Source organism: Blennius ocellaris, assembly GCF_963422515.1.
Source record: "Blennius ocellaris genome assembly, chromosome: 1".
NCBI classification, from domain to species: Eukaryota; Metazoa; Chordata; class Actinopteri; order Blenniiformes; family Blenniidae; genus Blennius; species Blennius ocellaris.
The window spans coordinates 7,060,113-7,079,974 of record NC_137650.1 but is presented as its reverse complement, the minus strand read 5'-3'; the positions used below and the strand labels follow the sequence as shown (position 1 = coordinate 7,079,974).

Sequence of the window (19,862 nt, the reverse complement as noted above, 5' to 3'; positions counted from 1 at the left end):
CTCGCCCACCTGGATTATGTTGGAATAAAAGATTGATGGATTTGATTGCTAAATGAATGTGTTTGGTCATTATTGACCCCAGTGAATGAAAACTGCTAACTCGCCAAGTCTTGCTCTGGAATTTCCAATATCTTCACGTGGCGACGCCTGTAAAAAACACAAACAGCTGAATAGACGATTTTAAAAAAACAACCTTTTTTTCTTTCGCATCACCTTCCGGTCCCGTTTGTTTCTCACCGCCACCCCCAGAGAAAAATGTCGTCACACACGCATGTGCCAAAACATGTATTTTATTCATTTATCTTAAAAAAATTAAAATAAAGTGCTTTTTATATACAATATAATAAAAACAACAGTCACAATCTCAATGATACAAAAAATACAGTTCACAATGTTATTTGTACACAACAAATAATAATAATAATAATAATTAAAAAAAAAAGGAATCATGCAGGCAAGACCACATTTGTCTACTAGTTATTCAGTCATCTAAGCTGATGGTGTTCAGTAAGTGTCTCCCGGCCGAGCCGACACCGAGGACCTGGAGCTGCGCTGGCGTCCGACTGCAGGACGACATCATCCAGCACAAAACCACTCATTACTTTCATTGTGCTGGTTCTTTGTCGTTTTTTAACTCCACGAACAAAACCCTAAAAAGATGTCACTATGGATTTGCCTCACGGACGCAGTTTTTTTTTTTGTAGGAAAATAGACCGCTGTAGATTTCTACAAATATATACTTGGCTACATTCATATGCAGTAGAGTGTGTTGCATCACTGAGGAGCTACTCAGAATCTTAAATCGTGTACCGTGGTACTGTTGTTAACGTCACTAATCAATGTGCATATTTATTCGTATTTGACATTACCCGATGAGATCAGGTTGTACTGTAATATCAGTTTTCTCTGTGAGAAACACGACTAATCTTTAACATTGACCTCAAATGAAGCACTTTTTTTTTCTTCCCTTTGTGTGACTTTTGTGAATTCAAAACGAAGGCGACACTGCTGGAGGACTCTGAGCAGCTCCCAGTCATGTGAGCAGGTTAGGTTAGTGTTGGCTTGGCTCAAACTGTGAATCTACGCTTGACCCGCGCTGTGCTGTGGAGTTCAGTGTGTGCGCCCAGCGAGGGCTACAATCACGCCATTCATTCGCCGCGTCTGCGTTGGTGAGGTCAACTGCTGGCTGGCGAGCGCGAAGCGGCACGAGGCTGAAGGCAGAGCAGCTCGATGTGGAAAGGCGTTACAACGTGGTGTGGCTGTCCAGCGAGCATCTCGGAGCAGGTTCACATCAGGCTCAATGGAACCCCGCGGGGTTTCATTCGGTGTATTTTTTTTTGGACAGTTTGCACGTTCCCTTTCTCGGACGAGTGACTGGTTACGACGTCAGGGAACGAAAACGAGGAAGAAGCTTCCGAGGAGCGTGGAAATGTCACTTTAATCATCCATGAGATCAACTATAATCCTCATTACCTGGGTAAAGAGGCCGGCTGGCAGACCTTGGCCCACTGGATGATGGCGTCGCAAAGGATTCAGCAAAAGCTCCAATTTCAACCGTCGCCCAGCGCAGTGGAGCCCCAACACGGATCCTTCTCACCACGTTGGGAGAGAAATTCTAAAATCTGAGCACATCTGTCTTCACCGAATTGAAGAAAATATCCAACTCAAGTAAACTCCTGCACTTTATCTCAAGTGCAACGACACTGAATAATGCAAAGGTTACACACCCAGGTGTTTAATTCAGGCACATTTAAAGTATTTAGCTATAATTATAAAGGTGATATCAGCAGACTTACTTTTTGAGTGATAATTATTCTGAAATCCGGGTTCATTTCAGCCGATAGTCTGTTTGCCTTTGTAACTAGACAGAGATGAGAGATTGAATTTCTTCTTTTCTTTTTTTTTTTCTTGCTGCAACAATAAGATAACCCCTTTGATTCAGCATGACACCAGAAGATGAACGGATTGATTTCCTGCTCAGACATGCTTGGTACCAACCGGCCCAGGCGCTGAAGCACCAGCGGGGTGAAATGTACGCTGAAGGAGGCAGTAAAGCACGATGAACGACGACAACAAAGAAAAAAAGATCAGCAGTGTTCACTCTCTAGTTTCAAGACTATCTCTACAACACATCTTGCACAAGGTCCCTTAAAAACACACAATATTAAGTACAGGTACTGTTATATACACAACATAAAAAAAAAAAAAAAACTGTTTAAAAAAAATAAGAAATAAAAAGAAACACTGACTACTGTTGCGCAGTACGCTGTGCAGTTACTTTGTCAACTGGTAGCCGTTACATAGCGTTTCCTCGTCTGCGCCGTGTTGAAACTAGCAGGATGTTGGTCCTGCATGACACTGGAATATATACTGTACGTCTACGCGGTCAATACACTGAACCCTCCGTGTTCTAAGACAAGTGGTGTCACGTCGGCGGTGCGGATGTTTCTAATTGGGCTTCACAACAACACAATTGGCTTCCTGCATCTTTGGGAAAAAGTCTGTTAAGTCTCAGAAGTCTTAAGTGATGTGGGTGCAAGAGTGGTTCCCATTGGCTGCACTGGTCCCTGGAACCCCCCCTGGAAACCCCCCCACCCCACCCCCGGCAGCCACTCCTTCAGTCTCAGTAGTTGCATTTCTCACAACACGCTCCAATGTCACTGAAATGTGCAAACCTGTAGGTATTCATCACCCTGATTACTTTGTGCTTTGACATGAACGTCACCTGGACCTCTGGCCGATGCCTTGCATGTGAGACATGTAACCTGATGGTGGTGGTGGTGGTGTTGGAGGGAGGGGTGGGGGGGGGTTATACTGAGCCGACTCAAAGCTTTGTGCATCTACATCGCTAATTTACGCAGATTCGGTCTATTAGCTCGTCTACTGCCACATTATGTAGTGTTTTACTGTACATCACAAGCGGACTAGGAGCAATTAAGACAACCACGGAGTCTATTGTGAGCACTGGTTAGGCTAAAACGTCAGTCGCCAGTATGAAGGCAGGAGGAAACGAGGTTGTTCCTTAACTCCATAATCACGTGGCAAATCACGGCCAAGCTGCATCCTTTGGCCCCCCGGTTCATCAATCCACCAAGTCGGCGCAGCGTTTTGCTCGATAACAGTCTCGGAGGGAATTGCCAACTTTGCATTTCACATTGATTTCTTAGTTATTACTGCCAGAATAATGTTTGAGAAAGCCAACCCCGGGTCCGTCCCCATGTGATCCACGTTTTAATACGATGGGAGTGATCGTAGCAGAATGGCACTATTGCATCTCGGTAAGACAATCAAGTTGGTTTAGTTTTGGCACAAGATGATTTTGGTGCTGCCCTGAATATGAAAAGAGGTGTATTCATTCCCATTCTATTATTATTATTATTATTATTTTTTGCTTCTTTGCGCTACGTAATGTCTCCGTTTCCATATTCACTCCAAAACAAACTGGGTTCCACGCCGCCGGACGTGGCCGACAGGACCGTGTCACATGAGCAGGATCGCAATCGTTTCCCGAAGAAAATTGTTCACGGTGCAGTTTTTTGTGAGTGAGACGGACGTTTTCATACATTCAGGAGGTAAGTGTCAGTCTCTAGGCCCCGGACCATCAGTCATGATCGCCAGTATCGACGTTGCAGTTTCTCTTGTTGTGTTTCTTCAGTGCAGCTCGGCTACTGCAGATCCTTCTGGAAATCTTTCAGAAATTCCTCCTCAGTCAAGTCATTTATTCAGCGAAGGGGAACAAATGTGCTTTCGACTCGCTTCCACACGCAATGGGATGGTTTACCTGTATCATATTCTCCTGAACGCCAGCTCCCGGCCGTCATGTAGCTTGTTTCTAGTGTGCATAATAACAGAAGCGTGGCAGCCGCCTTCTGTGGTAAATGTGCAAGATTACGCAAACGGGGCTGAGAAAAACACCAGTGCCTGGATCTATCGGAATGGTACATGTGATGAACATCCACAAGACGATTTATTGTTGGATGTTGCATGACAGAGACAAACACTGGGAAGGGGAGAAAGGTCTTCTGCTTCTCGGCCTGATTTTTCCTTCCAGCCCTGCGCTAAAACACATATGAAGTCAGTGGCCATGAAAATGGTTTAATAAAAGAAAAGACTCATAATTCTTCTTAACAGCTGCCATGACTTGTGAACCTGGTTAAAACCGGAGGGTTGCGCCGCTTCTTCTTCTTCTTCTTCTTCTTTTTTTTTTTTCTTTCCAGACCAACCGGGCCACCCTCCGGCTCCGGAGTGGAATCGGTTAAATGAAATGACCTCGGCACTGCTCACAGGACGAAGATGGCTGAAAGAAAAGACGTGCCGATGTAGGAGGATGTCAGGGTCTCCTCTCCTGTGCCGGGCGGACTTGATACCCCCTGCGGTGACAGTTTATCAGACGCTGTGCTCTCATACGATGGAGTCCTTGATCTCCGAGCCGAGCCTCACCCTGGGCCGGGGGCAGGTGGGCGAACACTCCACGTGGCTCTCCTTCAGGTTGAGCGGCCGTCGGTCCGAGGCCTCGGAGAAGCTCTTGCTGTTGTCGGGCGACGACTCGTGCGTGGGCGTGCTGCAGATGTAGTTGTCGTTCAGCGTCTGGTAGCCCTTGTGGTCCGACGTGGACACCGGGATGGTGTTGCCGTTGAGCGGCAGGCTCTCGGTCGGCTTCCCGGCGATCCGCGGCTTCTTCTGCTGCATGTTGGGACACTCGCCCTGCTTCAGCATGGACTTCATGTGGTCGCGGTTCCTGTAGATGACGAAGAGCGAGAACACCACCAGGGAGAACGCCAGCAGGGCGCACACCACGATCAGCTCGTTCCAGTACGTCTTGGTGTGGACCTGCTGCGACGGCGACTCGCCGGGCAGGATGATGGTCTCCTCCCGGGCGACGTGGGGCGTGCGCGAGTGTCCGATCGGGGTGGTGCTCTCCTGGCGGGGCTCCGCCCTCACGCAGTAGTTGGCCAACAGCTGGCGGAAGCCCTCCTCCTCCGACCAGCACTCGTACGTCTCCGTCCTCTCGGCCCGGGCCACCACCACCAGGTTCCCCTCCGGGGTGGCGTAGAGGAACTGGCTGGCGCCGGCGCCGTACCGCCATCGCCTCTGCGCCAGGTTGGACCGCAGCTTGCAGGGCAGCACTCGGAAAGTGTTGGCGGGGATCGTGATGAGCTGACAGGGGGAGCCGCCTGCGCGGAATACAGAAAATAGTCAAATACACGAGCGAAGATGTGGGATTTACAGGGTATTAGATTGAAACTTGAGCTATAAAAGCCTTTTCTTGTCATCGGAACAGAAATACCAGGGTAAAATGTCCGGACACAGAAATATATGAGGTGTTTTTCACGCCCGTCTCGTTTTGTCTGGTTTAAATGAACCCTGCTGGGATTTCTGCCTCATTGTGGCCTATTTGTGTGCAAACTGTCGCCTGCAGCCTGGCGTGCATAAAGTCGGTATGGCGTGGTTCAATTAATGTCCAAAGTGTGACTGCAGCAGGGACCAAAGTGGGCAGTAAGTGGGCCAAGCGCTGGACGCCACCACTTCAGAACTGCCGTTTCTCAGTCCATCACAATCGTAACAAGAGGAATTCCTGCCGGCGTTTTGACTCTTTCAATACATTTCGCCGGCAGTCAGTGAGACCTCAGCTGGTTAAAATCCCCACCACAATAAAGCGTCATGCATTGCACTGCATTTAGCTCAGCAAGCATCAATGTAATAGAAGTAATTTCCCAGAATAAACATGACAGCATGTGTGTTTCAGAACCATACGACTGTGAAACCAACGGAAAGCCAAATAGAGAATTCTTTAAATGAAGTCAGGTTGACAAGATAGCGTTTACACAAAGGTCGAGGACTGTTGACAGGCTTCTTAAGTTGTTTGTGGCGTCTCTGAAGTGACTTGACGACACTTAAATTACAGAGCGGCGCGGAGCGACGACACTCACGAGAGGCTGCCGGCCGGGTGGATTTGGGGCTGGGAAAAGTCCTGTTACAAATGGCCGAGGTGTCGGCCTCCTCCACGTCCTGCTGCCAGTGGCTGCAACAAAACAGAGCGAACCAAAACAACAGGCGGAGGGTTAGCAGCTGGAATCGGAGGCACCTTAAATGGATGCATCTATTTTGCTCTCCCAAGTCTTTAATTTGAGGCTTCCAGAGCGCAGCTTCATCAGCAAGACTAAGACACGGCTCGGCTTTCAAAAGATGCTTTCAAGCACGTGATTATGAGCTCCAGAAGCTTTCTGGTGCTTGTTTTGGTTGATCTTTACTGCGGAAACATAATCATCTTAAACTGTCGGGGTAAAATATGCCGAGGTAAAAACGTACCCGACCCGATCAGCAAGCAGGCAATGAGCCGTCGTGTAGAAAATCCTTTAGCAAATCCAATGTTTGTTAAACCAGCCTAAAAAAAAATTAAGTTTGTTTTTGTCCGTCTTTCATGAGGACTGTTGAAATGAATAATATAACGGAAACCTTTAGTTTTTTTCCCCACCACAACAAAACAGTGAAACATCCACGTATTATAGATTCAATAATCTATATAACATATCTTCATAATTACATTGTATAATGTCACATAAATCAATGACAATGTCTCAAAATATTAGAAAATTGCACAACATAACTGGCATAATCAAACAGTCATTGAGAAAATGACAGTATTTGGTGATTGATTGTTTGGTAGGAAATTGAAAAACAAACTTTTGGTCATAAAGATTGCAGACCAGAGAAAATATTAAAAGAAATTCTGATGAAAGCTGCAGTGGAACAGAACCGTCCACATAAAACTGGTGCAACTTACAGTACTGGTTTTAGAATATAGAAACAAACTGCTTCCAATAAGTCCCATTTAGGGTATTAATTTGTTCCAAATAATACGTTGAAAGGTTAAAAGCAGTGTATAGGACTCCAGTGAAACAATTATCCACTTTAGATCATTTTTAGTTCGACTTAAATGCACTGAAGGCTGTTTATGACACTATGTTCACAATGAGGGGAAATTTTCAATTACCAAGCATTTGAACGAGTGCTCTATAAAGATTGACCAGATGAAAGTAGAAATAACTGACAATACTATTGACTTTACAAAAAAAATCTTCACATTTTTGAGAAGAGGCAACAAATAATTGTAATCCGGTGGCTTTGAATTTACAATGTTGAAGCAACAGTGTTGACGTGCCGCTCAGCTCGTCATTCCATCACTTTGTTTGTTTTCATGTTTGGTGCTTTTAAGTCAAAAATGAGGGTTTACAAGTGCAACCTTCAAACCTGCTGCAGTGCATTTGTGACAGAACAGAATTGTCCTTGATGATAAATGAACGGGACGATAACAGGGGAGAAAAAATGTCGGCGGCACTTTGAGTGATGTACAACTGCGAGAAAAGTGCACTGGCTCTTACAGATCTCTCAATTATTCAACGACCGCCTCTTACCTGTCAGGCGGCGCCATCCTGACGTCGCGGCACAGACGCCCGGTCCAGGCGCAGTAAGGGTCTCTGGACAACACACACTCGCCGCAGCTCAGGTAGTTGGAGCAGTTGGCCACCGGCACTTCCACCAGGCCCGAGTACGACGACACGAACAACAAACCCTGAGCCGGAGAAAATAAGCGACATCAGTGGGAGGGGGAGGGGGAGGGGGAAGGGGGGGGATACCGAGATTTCTGTTTTCACAGCAGGGAAACGTTTCCTAAAACAAACAGGAGAGTATAACCTACTGACTCCAGACAGATGTTCTCTCTCTTGATGCCAACTGAGCAGCGCCGTGAACACGCGTCTTGGAACAGATGTTCCGTGTTCGTTACCCTGCACTTTTCTCATTTATGTTTCATGCCAACATGTGTGTAGCGCCGCGGCTCCTCCACTGTGGAGGAGTCACACTCCTCCACCTCCTCGCTGCCAAACGAACCGCCTATATTTAGAGCCGTTTATCTGCTCGTATACAAGATAGACATCGTGTGGATTCGGTTGTGAGTCTCACACATCCCTATTTGGAGCTACGAATATGCTCACGAGAACCATCTCTCACTTTCTAAGAATTACATAATCCCAGATAAGATTGCAGTTTAGCGGCTTTTGGCCCGGGGAGAGGCCATTATGGCATGAAGAGAGAACAGGTAATGAAATTTAGCTTGGGATGAAAAGCCAGTGAGGTTCATAAAGTCAGTTTCAGATGGCACTATAACTTCCAGGAAAACACAACGAGCAGCGCCTCGGGAGAGAGGAAACTCTCTGACGGCAGTCCGCAGCTCCAGATGTACCAACTCTCCAATTGTACAAGTTGAAGGTGAATGAAACACCAGTTTGGACAGCGACAATCTAGCTTTTTAATTGCTGGCCGTCTGATTTGTTAACGGCGCCATCCCACAGTCGGGACTTACCCTTTGAGGATCCAGTTCGATGTGCTGCACCGGCTGAGGCTCAGGAAACAGGATCATCTCCTCTATGATGTGCATCTTATCGTTGGCGTTGATGGCCTTATGCAGCTTTCCGTCGTCTGGAAGACACAGCGAACGAGCGCCGGTGAAATATGCTGCTTCCACACAGGTCCTGCGGTGTTATTTTCCCGGTGTGGGGGTTCCGGGCTGCTGCACAACGAGGCCGTACCTGTTCCAATGAAGAGCACGTCGTACGCCCGCTCCATGCCCTGGATCTTGTGCACGGCAATCTGAGTGTAGCGCACGCTGCGTTTCAGGAGCAGAGGGGCACTGCGGATCACGCTGTCCATCAGGAAATGGTCCTTGACAAAGTTGAGCACTTTATCTGGCATGTGCAAAGACGACTGGATACCCATTTGCCTGGCGTGGTTGGTCACACACTGTGGAGAGAGTGAAGAATGAATCTCTGCTTATTCAAGAGCTGGAAACGCAATGAGACGAGGCCTTTTGTCGACCTGTGAGGAACTGTGACCTCAGATTTATCTGAAAATGTTTAATAGCTGGTGTTACTGAGCACTGAGACGCTATAATCCATTTTAAATAGAATATCATGCTGGAGTGCTTGAACTCCTCTTTAGGTTTCCAGGGGGGGGTGTAGTTTGACTCAGTTGAGCTGTGGTGCCGTGCAACAGGCTGGATGAGAACACGACACTGACAAACTGCTGCGACAGACACGCGTGGTGTAAAAACAAGTCTTCACAAGTTTGAGCGAACAAGACTTCTGTCGTCTGGAGAGTTATTCATGGCGGCTTATGCCAGGAGAATATCTCTAATATTCAAGCCTGAAGGACGACCCAAGATACACCAAGTACTGGTTTAACCACCCGGTCGTCCTGGCGACGGACAGGTGTGACTGCAGTCTATCAAATAAATAGTTTAAACCAACAGGTGTAAAATAAACCCCAACCCTTATCGAGCATGACGATATTGATTACAAAATCACAGAAAAACATGGCACATAAAGCAGCCCGCTTAATAGCAATGAAAACATCTTGATGCTCTGTTGGAATGTCTACATTCAAAGGTATACTGTATTTTACAGATTGCATCAAATACAGATGATTCAATTCAATTCAACTTTATTTATGTAGCACCAAATACAACACAAGTCATTTCTGGGTGCTTCTTTCAGAGCACAGGCCATGAAAGCTTCACTAGGAAACGGTCCAGGGTCCTGAAGCAGCTCTCGATATATCTTTATTAAACAGGAAAGTCCTGAGAAGCTCTGCCTCCATTCTACTGCTGGAAAACCCAGGAACCTCCGGGGGGCAGCACTCTGAGAGCAAAGTGTTCTGGGGAGACAAGGAACTAAAGTTTTCCCCGACACTGTGAGATTTGAACAATCGTTACTTGTCTACTTCTTATTTGAACCTGCTTCCTTTTGACTGATAATTGAAGATTCACAGACTTAACCAGAAGATGTTACCTTGCTTCTCATTGAATTGTTTCTCATTTGTTGTTAACGTATCATTTATTTGCAGTCTGCTAACTATGTAAACACAGTTTACATATATATTGTTTGCCTATCTTTCATTGTACCTATTTTGTGTTACTTTTCTATTCCACTTCATTGTTCACCATTTATTTCTGGCGCCGGCCTCGCAAACATCATTTCACAGCAGGACATGTAAAACGTGCAACGGTGCGACGATAAAAAAAACCCTTGAATCCTTGAAAAAGGTTGTGTTTGGGCCGCTCACCGCGCCGGGCCGAGGTTCTGGTACGGGGTGGTTGAAGGTGTACCACTGCTGCGTCTCCCGGTTGACCTCCCGGTAGCGGCCGCTGAAGGCTCGCTCCACCTGGGCCATGGTGAAGGCGCACACCGCCGAGCTGCCCGACGCGCCCTTATACCTGCATGTGGAAAAAAGACCAAGGTTTTACTATTAGAATACAACCTGGGACTCTACGCTGTAACCTTTTACACTTTATGCTGGTAATCTGAAACCTTTAGCAACACAACCCCTGAAAGCAAATTACACCTTTAAAAAAAAAAAAAAATTTAACTCGTGCTTTCTGCAGTTGTTTGATTCAAGAAAGCTACGCAGCAGCTTCTCAATGGAGAACAGTTGCAGAGTGGGCGCCGACACAATTTCCATATTAAACCTTTATTTTGTTGATGCATTAATTAGACGCCGGGGTTGCATGAGCTCCTGTTAGTGTTTAAGCTCCTTACAGCTGCTCTAAATTTAAAGGAGCCAAGTGAAAGGCGGCAGCCTGCCAAGTCCTGGTGCAGACAGGAAATACAAGCCGGCTCTAGGTGGTGCGTGTGAGCCGCGCAGATCCCACTGTGTATGATCGTCGACCGCTGACGGCGGCATAAATCACATTATGTCTGTGATTTATGCCGCCGTCAGCGGTGACATGCAGCGTGGTCACAGTGTGACTGTTTGGTGTCTCACCACTGGGAGGTGAAGACGCCGTAGAACACGGTGCTCTCCCAGCTGTCTCCTACGGGCTTCAGCACAAACATGTCCTGGATGATGTTGAAGGGGAAGCCGTCGTCGGGGAGCGAGCACAGGAGCTGGGCCTTCAGGAAGGTGGTCCACTTCTTCTGCAGCACCCGCTCACCCCCCTTGTCGCCCTGAGAAGAGATCCCATATGTTAGTGTGTCAGGCGGCACCGTGTTGTATTGGGTAGTGCGCAGCCCTCTGGAGAACACGGACTCTACTCTGTCAGCCTGTGGGCACATGACCATGCATGATCCACCGATGCAGGTGGAGAGCAGGGGGGGTGGGGGTGGGGGGTGATGGCAGCAGACCCTGGCAGCTTGACTCGGCTGTGACAAAAGTGTGTTTGCAGCTGGTGAGGTTGTGACTGCAGGGTGGAGAGGGGATGTCGTGGCCTCAGAGTCAACTCTGGACAACAGAGCAGGAGCCCCAGAAGCCAGGGGGGCAGAGGGCGAAGTCGACAGCGACTCAATTAGACAGAAAGTGACTTTTGACCTGGTTCACACGTCACCTTTCACAAGAGTGTGAAAACAACTCCACACGACGTCAGAGACCAAACATCACCACTGTCTGATTGTTGCTCGTGCTGTTTTTTATGGTTTTTGTTTGGACAAATGAACCTCGGTTTTCACAGCACTATGTAAATAAAAGTAAAATAATGTGACACCCATACATCAGCTGCAGTCTCATGGACTTCAATTAACTTACATGAGATTTTCTTGTTTGCTTATACTCCTCACAATGCAACGTCATTCTCTTGAACCCAGACCATTCTTAACTTTTAACAGTTTAGACAAATCAATCTCGTTGGATTACGTGACATTTTATTTGCACTGATAAACAAAACGTTTATCAATGCATTTTTTTTGCATAGCAGATAAAAAAAAAAAAAGGAAAATGGAAAAAAGATGCTTTGAAAAGACAAAATGGTTAAAATGTCCTTCATGTGTCCATAAGACTCCATAACTCCTCCCTGTATAGAGTGTTTGCTGTAGTTTTATTTCATCATTTATGTGTTGATATTAGTCACTGCTAAGCCTTGCTCATATTAATACTGTATTTAAAATTAAATGGTTAAACATGTTTTGCGGGTTTAGGTGAATTCAATTTGGTGGAAAATCATAAAAATGACTGGTTTGGTCATAAAGGGTGCAAAGCCACCCTAAACACACGTCTGTGTGCTTGTACTGGCAGTCACTGGCGTTAGAGGGCGCTGTTGAGGTCCCGATCAGTGCAGGAAGATCCTACTTTTCACTGCGAACATCACATTCTGTTTTCAAGGAAAAAAGCTGGACAAATCAACCACAGTTCCAACATTCTCATGCAAGAGTTGAAATCCTTTTTCTGCGGTGCAGCACATGTTACACTGCACTACAAAGCACGTTTTAATGACAAACTAAAGAAGGGAAACTCCAAAAGAAAGCCTCTCCACATAAAAGATCCCATACAACAAAATAAAAGGTCTTTAAAATGAGAGGATATTGTAAAATAGAAAAACAAAAACAAACCATAATGATTAATGGAAGCTTTATAAAACAGATCGGTGGGTTTCGCTGCAGCGCGAGGCCGGAGCCTTCAGCCTCCCTTCAGGCCGCCGCAAGACCTTCACGTAAACAGTTATCAGACGACTTTTTCCAGGACCGGCAATTATCAAAAAGCTTGTAAACACACACCAGAGGTAACTCCTCCCGAACGCGAGCAAGTCGAAACACACCAGAGGGAACGACGGCGGGAGGAAGAGGAGGAAAAGAACCAAAACAAGTGGTCTCGCCTCGCCTCGGGACCGTCTTGCCGCCACAGACCCCAAACTACCCCGTCAGCCCGGCCTCCTGGAGGCGGAGCGAGGAGGGAAATGTCGCACGCACGCACGCACGCACACACACACACACACCCACACACCCACACACACACACACACACACACACACACACAGAGGGGAGCCCTTGAGGGATGGATGCAGGGCCGGCAAGCCAATTAGAAGGCGGTGGTGTTGGGAGGCCGACCACATAATGAGGAGCCCACATTCCTGCCCTCTCAGCTGTCCACTGCGCTCCACTGAGCCGCTTCTACTTCCAATCGCATCGACCACTCCCCCCTCCAACATCCGCCCCTCCAAAGATACACCTGCTTCTCCCTGCTGCATTAAATCGCCTCTCAGACGCTTTTTTTTTTTCTTTTCTTCTTCTTTCTTCTTTTTTTTATTGTCATCACATTTTGAATTCTCCACGTTTATCAGCCCCGAGGAGGAGACAAACGCGAGGTAAAGAAATTGGCGCTGCAGTGTTCATAACCTGCCTGTTCTCCACCGTCCCTCAGAGCTCACACCTGAATAAACAAAAGAAAGAGGGAGTGGAAGAAAGGAGGGGGGAGGCAGATAGGAAGAGGGGAGAAAAAAACAACTCGGAAGCAGAGTTCCTTGGCAAAGTCAAGTAAAAACAGTAGTTAGATACAGACTGTGTTCAAGGATTCACGTCTTTCTGTGCTGACATGAACCTACTCACCCAGCGGGAGGCAGATCATAAATAAATCCCAACACATTTAGATTTGGCGAAAGAGGAAGAAAAGGGAGGACGTGTTGTCCGTCAGCTGACAAAAAGATATGGAGTCTGCCAGCAGGGAGGAGACTTCATACCTCGGTTTTTACTAACTAACCTTGTGAGTTCAGCACTTTCTGCTCTGACAGACAACACAGTGTGTTTACGTGTGATGTGATACGCTATCAAAAGAAGAAAAGTAAAGCATGTAATCACACGAGATGAGCCACATAGGCTTGGCGCTCTGGCCTTTCTTCCTGAAGTTCCACCTCCAATCAGCTGAACCTCGTCTGAAGTTAAAAGGAGCCAAACGCGAGACGTTTAATCACATTTCATTCGACGAGCTGCAGTCAAACTAACTTTATGAAATCATTAACAAGAGCTTACCAGAGGAAGGTGAATCTATCAAACAAGTTTAAATTAATTATACTGCACATTTAATACAGGTTCAAACTGTGAATGTAATAAATGTGATTATAAAACCTGATAACACTATTAGTTACAAAGCAGACTGAAAGCCGGAGGAGAATGACATTTACGAGACAATAATGTGCAGACAATCGCATGTCACAGAAGCATTTCTGTTAATAGAAACTGGACGAAGCCGCGTTCCAACGGGTCATTGTGATTTGTGAATGTTGTGAAAGCTTTTTGCAGAGCAGCGCGGACAATGAGCCACATGCAGCACTCCCGCATTGTCACGGTGGAGCGTCTGAAAAGACGCCGGCGAGAAATAGGGAGCGGCTGCATTGCGGGCGAACAGCGGCGCTACACAGAGCCGAGGAAGCCGTTCTACCGTTTCTATTGCGCCGTTTATCTGCAGCCAGCCGCCACAGTCCGGGGGCCTTTCTGTCAATGGATTTCCATATATAGAACCGGGGAGCTGCTCTGCTGACTGGGAGAGGTGTCGCGGCTCCAAACGCCAGAGCCTCGCAGGACCAGGTCATTAAGCTGTCACTTAAGATTACATGCTGTCCCCGCGATTACTCACATTACCGCCTCCGTGAACAAGAGGCATCAGTTCGGGGGGGGGGGGGGGGGGGGGGGGGGGGGTGCTCAGCGCATGTATCGGGCGCAGCCTCTTAAGACTTTTAATTGATCTGCACACAGGTGATGAAGACAAAACCGTGACCGAACGGGCCGGACTCCACGACGACACAGACGGTGAATTCTGCAGTCGCCACGGTCTGCATGCGCCGCCTGAGGCGAGGAACAGGCCATATAGTAGAGGGGAGAGCATTTCATATTGCTGCGAAGCATCCTTGAATACTAATAATGCCTGCAAAGCTCAAAGGGCCGGTGGAGAAAGGCAAGAAGCTGGCGGGATGGACGAGTGCAGCTGACATTGTGGGGGAGATGGAAAGAGAGGGGGGTTTGACATTGCAGAGGAAGGGGAGGGAGGAGGAGGAGGAGGAGGAGGAGGAGGAGGAGGAGGTGATGATTCAGGCAAAGGAAAAACTAAATCCGTTGAAAACATGTTTGTCTACTCAAAAGGCTTTAACACGTCAGTGACATATTTCTATGGCACCCTATCCAGACGTGACGCGCGGCTCAATGCTCCCAAGCGTGCTTCGACACGGGAGGGTCACGTCTTGCTTTAGTAATTGTATGAGGATTAAGGAGAGGAAGCCTGAGCCCTGTTGTGCCTCTTTCTTTCGCATGACGATCTTGCGCAATCACTTCTCCCTCGTCCTGAACGCCTCACCTTGCACACGCGAGCAATCCTGGACACGATGGTGTTGTCGAAGAAGTCAAATTCTTTCCCCGCCTCGCTGAAGAAGAAATAAATCTTGTCGTCGTCGCCCACGGGGTTGCCTGTCGGCTGGCTCTCCTCGATGTAAGAGGAGCCCACGAAGACCGGATCTGTCAAGAGCAGGGAAAAACAAAGCCCGGTTAAAGAGACGAGCGACACCTTTATCGTCCTCACAAGGGGACAATTTCTATTTCAGCCGTTTCATCACTTTTGTCCCCTCGTAAGTTTAGTCAGGGCTAGCACTGCTAGCACTGTCAAAAATGACTTTTCTTTCTTCTTTATTAAAAAGTGATCCTGAAATCTGTGTCTGGAATCAATTAGTGACTTCAGCAACTTTATCCACAAGACGACTGGTTATATTTTGTGGCGCTCAAATCTCCTATGTCCTCTAAACGCATCACAGCTCCTTTCCTCTGCTGGGGTCGGAGCAGTAACTTCATTGATATCCTCCGACGGAAGCTGGACGCTACTATTGGGTTCAAATGTTGAGTGACAGTATCATCAGCCAATCAGATTTTGATGTGTTATTGACGGACCGCCTTCGGGCCAGCAGAGTTTCTAGTGCTGGTCTGGGTGTCGTCATTGAAATGAGCTTGACTGATTGGCCATGGGCAGGTGATGATGACGCACTGTTATTATCTGCTATTCTGGAGTGATGGCGGCTAATTTAACAGCAAGATGGATGATACGATAGCAGACCTGCTTCAGGGATCTTTTTCAATTGTGAGTAGAAGAAGACCGACACCAGAAATGGACAAGCTAACTCAGACCAACAAAGGCTTTGTGCAGCATTTTACAGGAGGATGGATTTAATCTACAACTGATGGTGATGCTAGTTTCTCCTTTTTTTCTTTACTTTCTCTGGATTAGATTGGCACTGCTGTTGGCATTTGGTCATGCCGGCCTTGACTGAAACCCCACCGCACGCCACTGCAGGTCATACAATCCTGCAACGGTGCAGGAAATGGGATCCACTGTGTAATTGTGCTCAGATGTCTCATCAGGAGCACTCTGCATGAATTACCTCGAGATCAAAAGACAAGCGAGGTCTTAATTGTGCACAAAGTGCAGCTCAGTCTGGCTAATGCGGTGGCGGGCGGCGGAAGCTGTTTTGATGTGCATGTGCAGCAGCTGATAGGACCGGGCTCCTGCAATCACACTGGACTTGTCTCTGCTCTCAGTCTGGATGTGCCTCGCTAATGATCTGTATGCTTCGGAGCTTATCTGCTGTGGACGCTACATAATGGGAGATGTGTCGAAGACACGCCGTACCCCGACTGCAATGGATTCTTACCTTGGAGCCATTTTAGGGAATTTTCCGTCTTCAGAGCAGTTCCCCGCCCCAAACTCTTATAAATGACTGGCTCATTGCCTTGGAAGTTACTAACTGTACCAGTATATAATTCACCATCTGGAACACAGTAAAGGATGAAACTTAGCAGTGCTGAAGATAATGAATCACAAAGAAAGGACGGGCGGGAGATGAAGTCAGTCATAGAGCAATAAAGTCTGAGAGCGAGGGATTAGACAAATTATTTCTCCCTCTCATATCCAGTTCAATTATTTACTAATTGCTCGCTAAAGAAGTTGAACACAAACAGAGTCTGCTGGTGTCCGGCTATTCATCAGACAGCCTGACGCAGACGCACAACATTTGCAGGCACATCACAACTCATTACTGAATCAAAGACGGAGCTGCTAAGATGAGAAGTCGCTTCAGTAAACAGCCGAACTTGTTTTCGAAAGGCTCTTTTCCAACAGGAAGCCATTCATAACACGGGGAAGGCTGCAGCTGCGTTCAGACCTACCGACGATGATGGCGGTGGACTTGTACTCAGGATTGAAAGGGCAGCGACTGCGCCCGTCTTCCATCACGACCTCGCCCACTTCATCTCTCTCCAGCCCAAATGTTGACGTGTTCTGGAGAAAGACACAAACAGCGAACGTCCCCTCAGGCACAGCCCAATTAAATTCTACTTATAGTAAATGTGTAGGCTGGAGTGAGCTCAGCGACCTCAAGCTCATCCTCACCATGACAATAAACACAGGGACCTGATATGTCGGGGATTACCACATCGAACACACTGCCGTCTGGGCTGAGCTTTGCGTATCTATCGTGAAAGAATAGAAACTTCCAAGGTTTGTTCATTTCAATACTGTACCTCTAAACACAATAGACCAGTTGATCAGGTAGAACAGGGGTTTCGTTATTGACAAAAGAAAAAAAGAAATCCCAACTAATAATGTATGAAGGCTGGCCCTTTGTGACATACCTCTTTACATCTAGAAACAAAGCCAACTGAGTGTCACAAGCAGGAAAGTCTTGATGGACGGACCTGCTGGTGTTTGTGTCATATACTGTTTAGCTGTATTCTTCTAAGAGACCAATTGAATTGAAAGTTCTACTAATACAGTGCTATATAGAACTATGTACACCTTTCAATTAAATGTGTCTCTTAGAAAAATACACCTGAACATTTTAACTCTGGAGTTTAAACCACATCATATCAATACGGCAGGATTTCTCAGTGATATGTTCAACTTCAACTTTTTTCATGTATAATGAGTCGTATTAGATCTTTAATGAAACCAACATTGAGTAATGATCCATCTACTTTAAAAAAAATACTAAACCCAACTGCATACTGGTGGCAAAGTATTATCATTTAAAGCAAAGATGATATATACGATACAAAAAGTAGTTCCAATTTAAAACGATGTTTTAACAATGTGTGTTCGACCACAATAAGTTAGATCCTCTGTTGGAAGACAACTGCTGGCCTGCAGGCCTCTTCTATGGGTGAAAGTTAAATAAACGCATGCGTATCGCCTGAATAAGATTATTTAACAGCCAATTATGAACATCTTTATGTTAAATTACTTGGTGCAATTCTCATTTATTGTTAAGTTGCTCTGGGAGAGGAGGTGAAACGTTTGTGGCCTTCGGTGTGATCGAAGCTTTCACTCCGGGTTTGCAGCTTTTTTTTTTTTTTTTTTTTTAATTAAAGCGGGAGCTGATATTAAAAACGAATTACTTGAGTAAAGAAACCTTGACATCAGCTGTTGAAAAAGACATTTCCACACAGAAGGAGCATGTGCGGCTGTGCTCCTCTCCTCTGCAGCCAGTATTGACAGGAAGAATAACCGCGGCCATAAGAGAGTCATTTAATGCAAACATGGGAATCCGAGGTCTGTTTTAAGACGGGCATGATAAATGCATGCAGGCAATCTGGAGCAACAGCAATAACTTGCTCCATTCGCCAGTAATCAAATCAAACAGGGCAGTATGGAGTGCTTTCGGTGATGGAGAATCTTCCCATGCGTCTTCAGTTTAAAGATGTTGCTTTACAGGGAGCTTGTTTGGATTCACATCTGTCACTTTGAGTGTTTAGTGTGTCTTCTTGGCCTCGGTGTCCTGTCTTGCCGGCCATAAAGACTTCCCCGACTGTTATGAGAAGCGCCATAAAAATAAAACGTCCGTCGATGTTAATGTTGTGCATCTCTGAGAGCGTGTGGTTGCTCGGACTCCTCAGACGCACACACATGGAGACGCACTCATAATCACGATGAACGAGTGTTCACCCGGTCCAAAAGGGCTCAGACTTCTTAGGAATCCTGGTTCGGGGACCGAACGTCCTGCCAAGTCATGCTCAGGCCTGAGATTCCTCGTGTTTTCCTTCTGCTCTGACGTCAAAGGCTGGAGTTGAACGCCCCGCTTCAAGAGCGCCCCACTATCACCCAAATCAATGTCATCCCGCTCCCGGTTACTGTCGCTCCTCTGCTAGATAAACAGATCTACTATTTTCCTCTCTGGAAACCACACAGCTCGTGGATCCCCCCCGTTGACTTGTCTGGCGAAAGTGCCTCAGCAGGATTTGGTTACGCTTGGATAACCGCAGATCCTATACTGACACGCTGGATAAAAGGAGCCTGAGCCTCCAAAAAAAAAAAAAAAAAAGATCAGAATTCAGCCTGATTCCAGCGCAAAGTGCAGGAAGAAATGAAAAGACTTTGTAATAATCAGAGGAGAACAGTGTATGGACTGAAAGGTCAGTACTTACGATGTAGGCGCAGACGGGACTGAAGGCAAAGGTGCCACACACATAAAGGTGAGTGCTGTTCAGCCGCAGAAGAATCTTGATGTAATTGAAGCAATCAGTCTAAATGGGAACAAATAGAGAGAACGTCAAGCTGGTGAATTCAGAGAAAGTCTGCTCGTGTGCAAAGTGATTTTCTCCAGAGTCTCCACTTTAACATAATCGTAAGGAAAATGTTCAGAGCAAACATTTGAAAGAATGTCGAACGGAAGGTGTGAAACATTTCCCTGTGCCGGAGCAAAAAAACAACCTCCCAGCATCACAAAGCAGTTGCCTTATGAGATTTCTGTAGTACACAGACCAAAGTTGTACAGAGCAAGTACACAGACTGCTGAGGCTTGTCGCCCAGAGATACAACAGCTGGCATGACAACAAGGTAACAGGCAGGCAGAGAAGAAGAAAAGAGCAATTCCCCAGCGAGCCGGCACACTTGGTAAATGCATTTGAAACTGGTTGGCAGGTTTGTCAACACAGCTCGCGTTTGTTCCGTTGTCTCGCTACGAGGAAGAGGAAGAGGAAGAGGAAGAGGAAGAGGAAGAGGAAGAGGAAGAGGAAGAGGAAGAGGAAGAGGAAGAGGAAGAGGAGGTCTTGGATCCTCCGCCGGCATCCCGA

General features: G+C 46.7%; 1 protein-coding gene across 1 annotated transcript in view; it reads right to left on the bottom strand.

Moving 5' to 3' along the window:
- Positions 1–272: 272 nt before the first annotated feature.
- LOC308149255 (semaphorin-4B-like) overlaps positions 273–19,862 on the bottom strand; it is a 58,732-nt gene continuing 39,142 nt past the window's right edge. The window contains exons 5-15 of the mRNA XM_080520939.1: positions 19,215–19,313; positions 16,962–17,073; positions 16,448–16,564; positions 15,106–15,263; positions 10,819–11,000; positions 10,120–10,270; positions 8,589–8,799; positions 8,363–8,478; positions 7,416–7,573; positions 5,931–6,022; positions 273–5,174 (exon numbers count right to left, since the gene is read on the bottom strand). Coding sequence (XP_080377065.1) covers positions 4,402–5,174; positions 5,931–6,022; positions 7,416–7,573; positions 8,363–8,478; positions 8,589–8,799; positions 10,120–10,270; positions 10,819–11,000; positions 15,106–15,263; positions 16,448–16,564; positions 16,962–17,073; positions 19,215–19,313 — 2,169 coding nt within the window. The 3' untranslated portion in view covers positions 273–4,401. The remainder of the gene's footprint in view (positions 5,175–5,930; positions 6,023–7,415; positions 7,574–8,362; positions 8,479–8,588; positions 8,800–10,119; positions 10,271–10,818; positions 11,001–15,105; positions 15,264–16,447; positions 16,565–16,961; positions 17,074–19,214; positions 19,314–19,862) is intronic.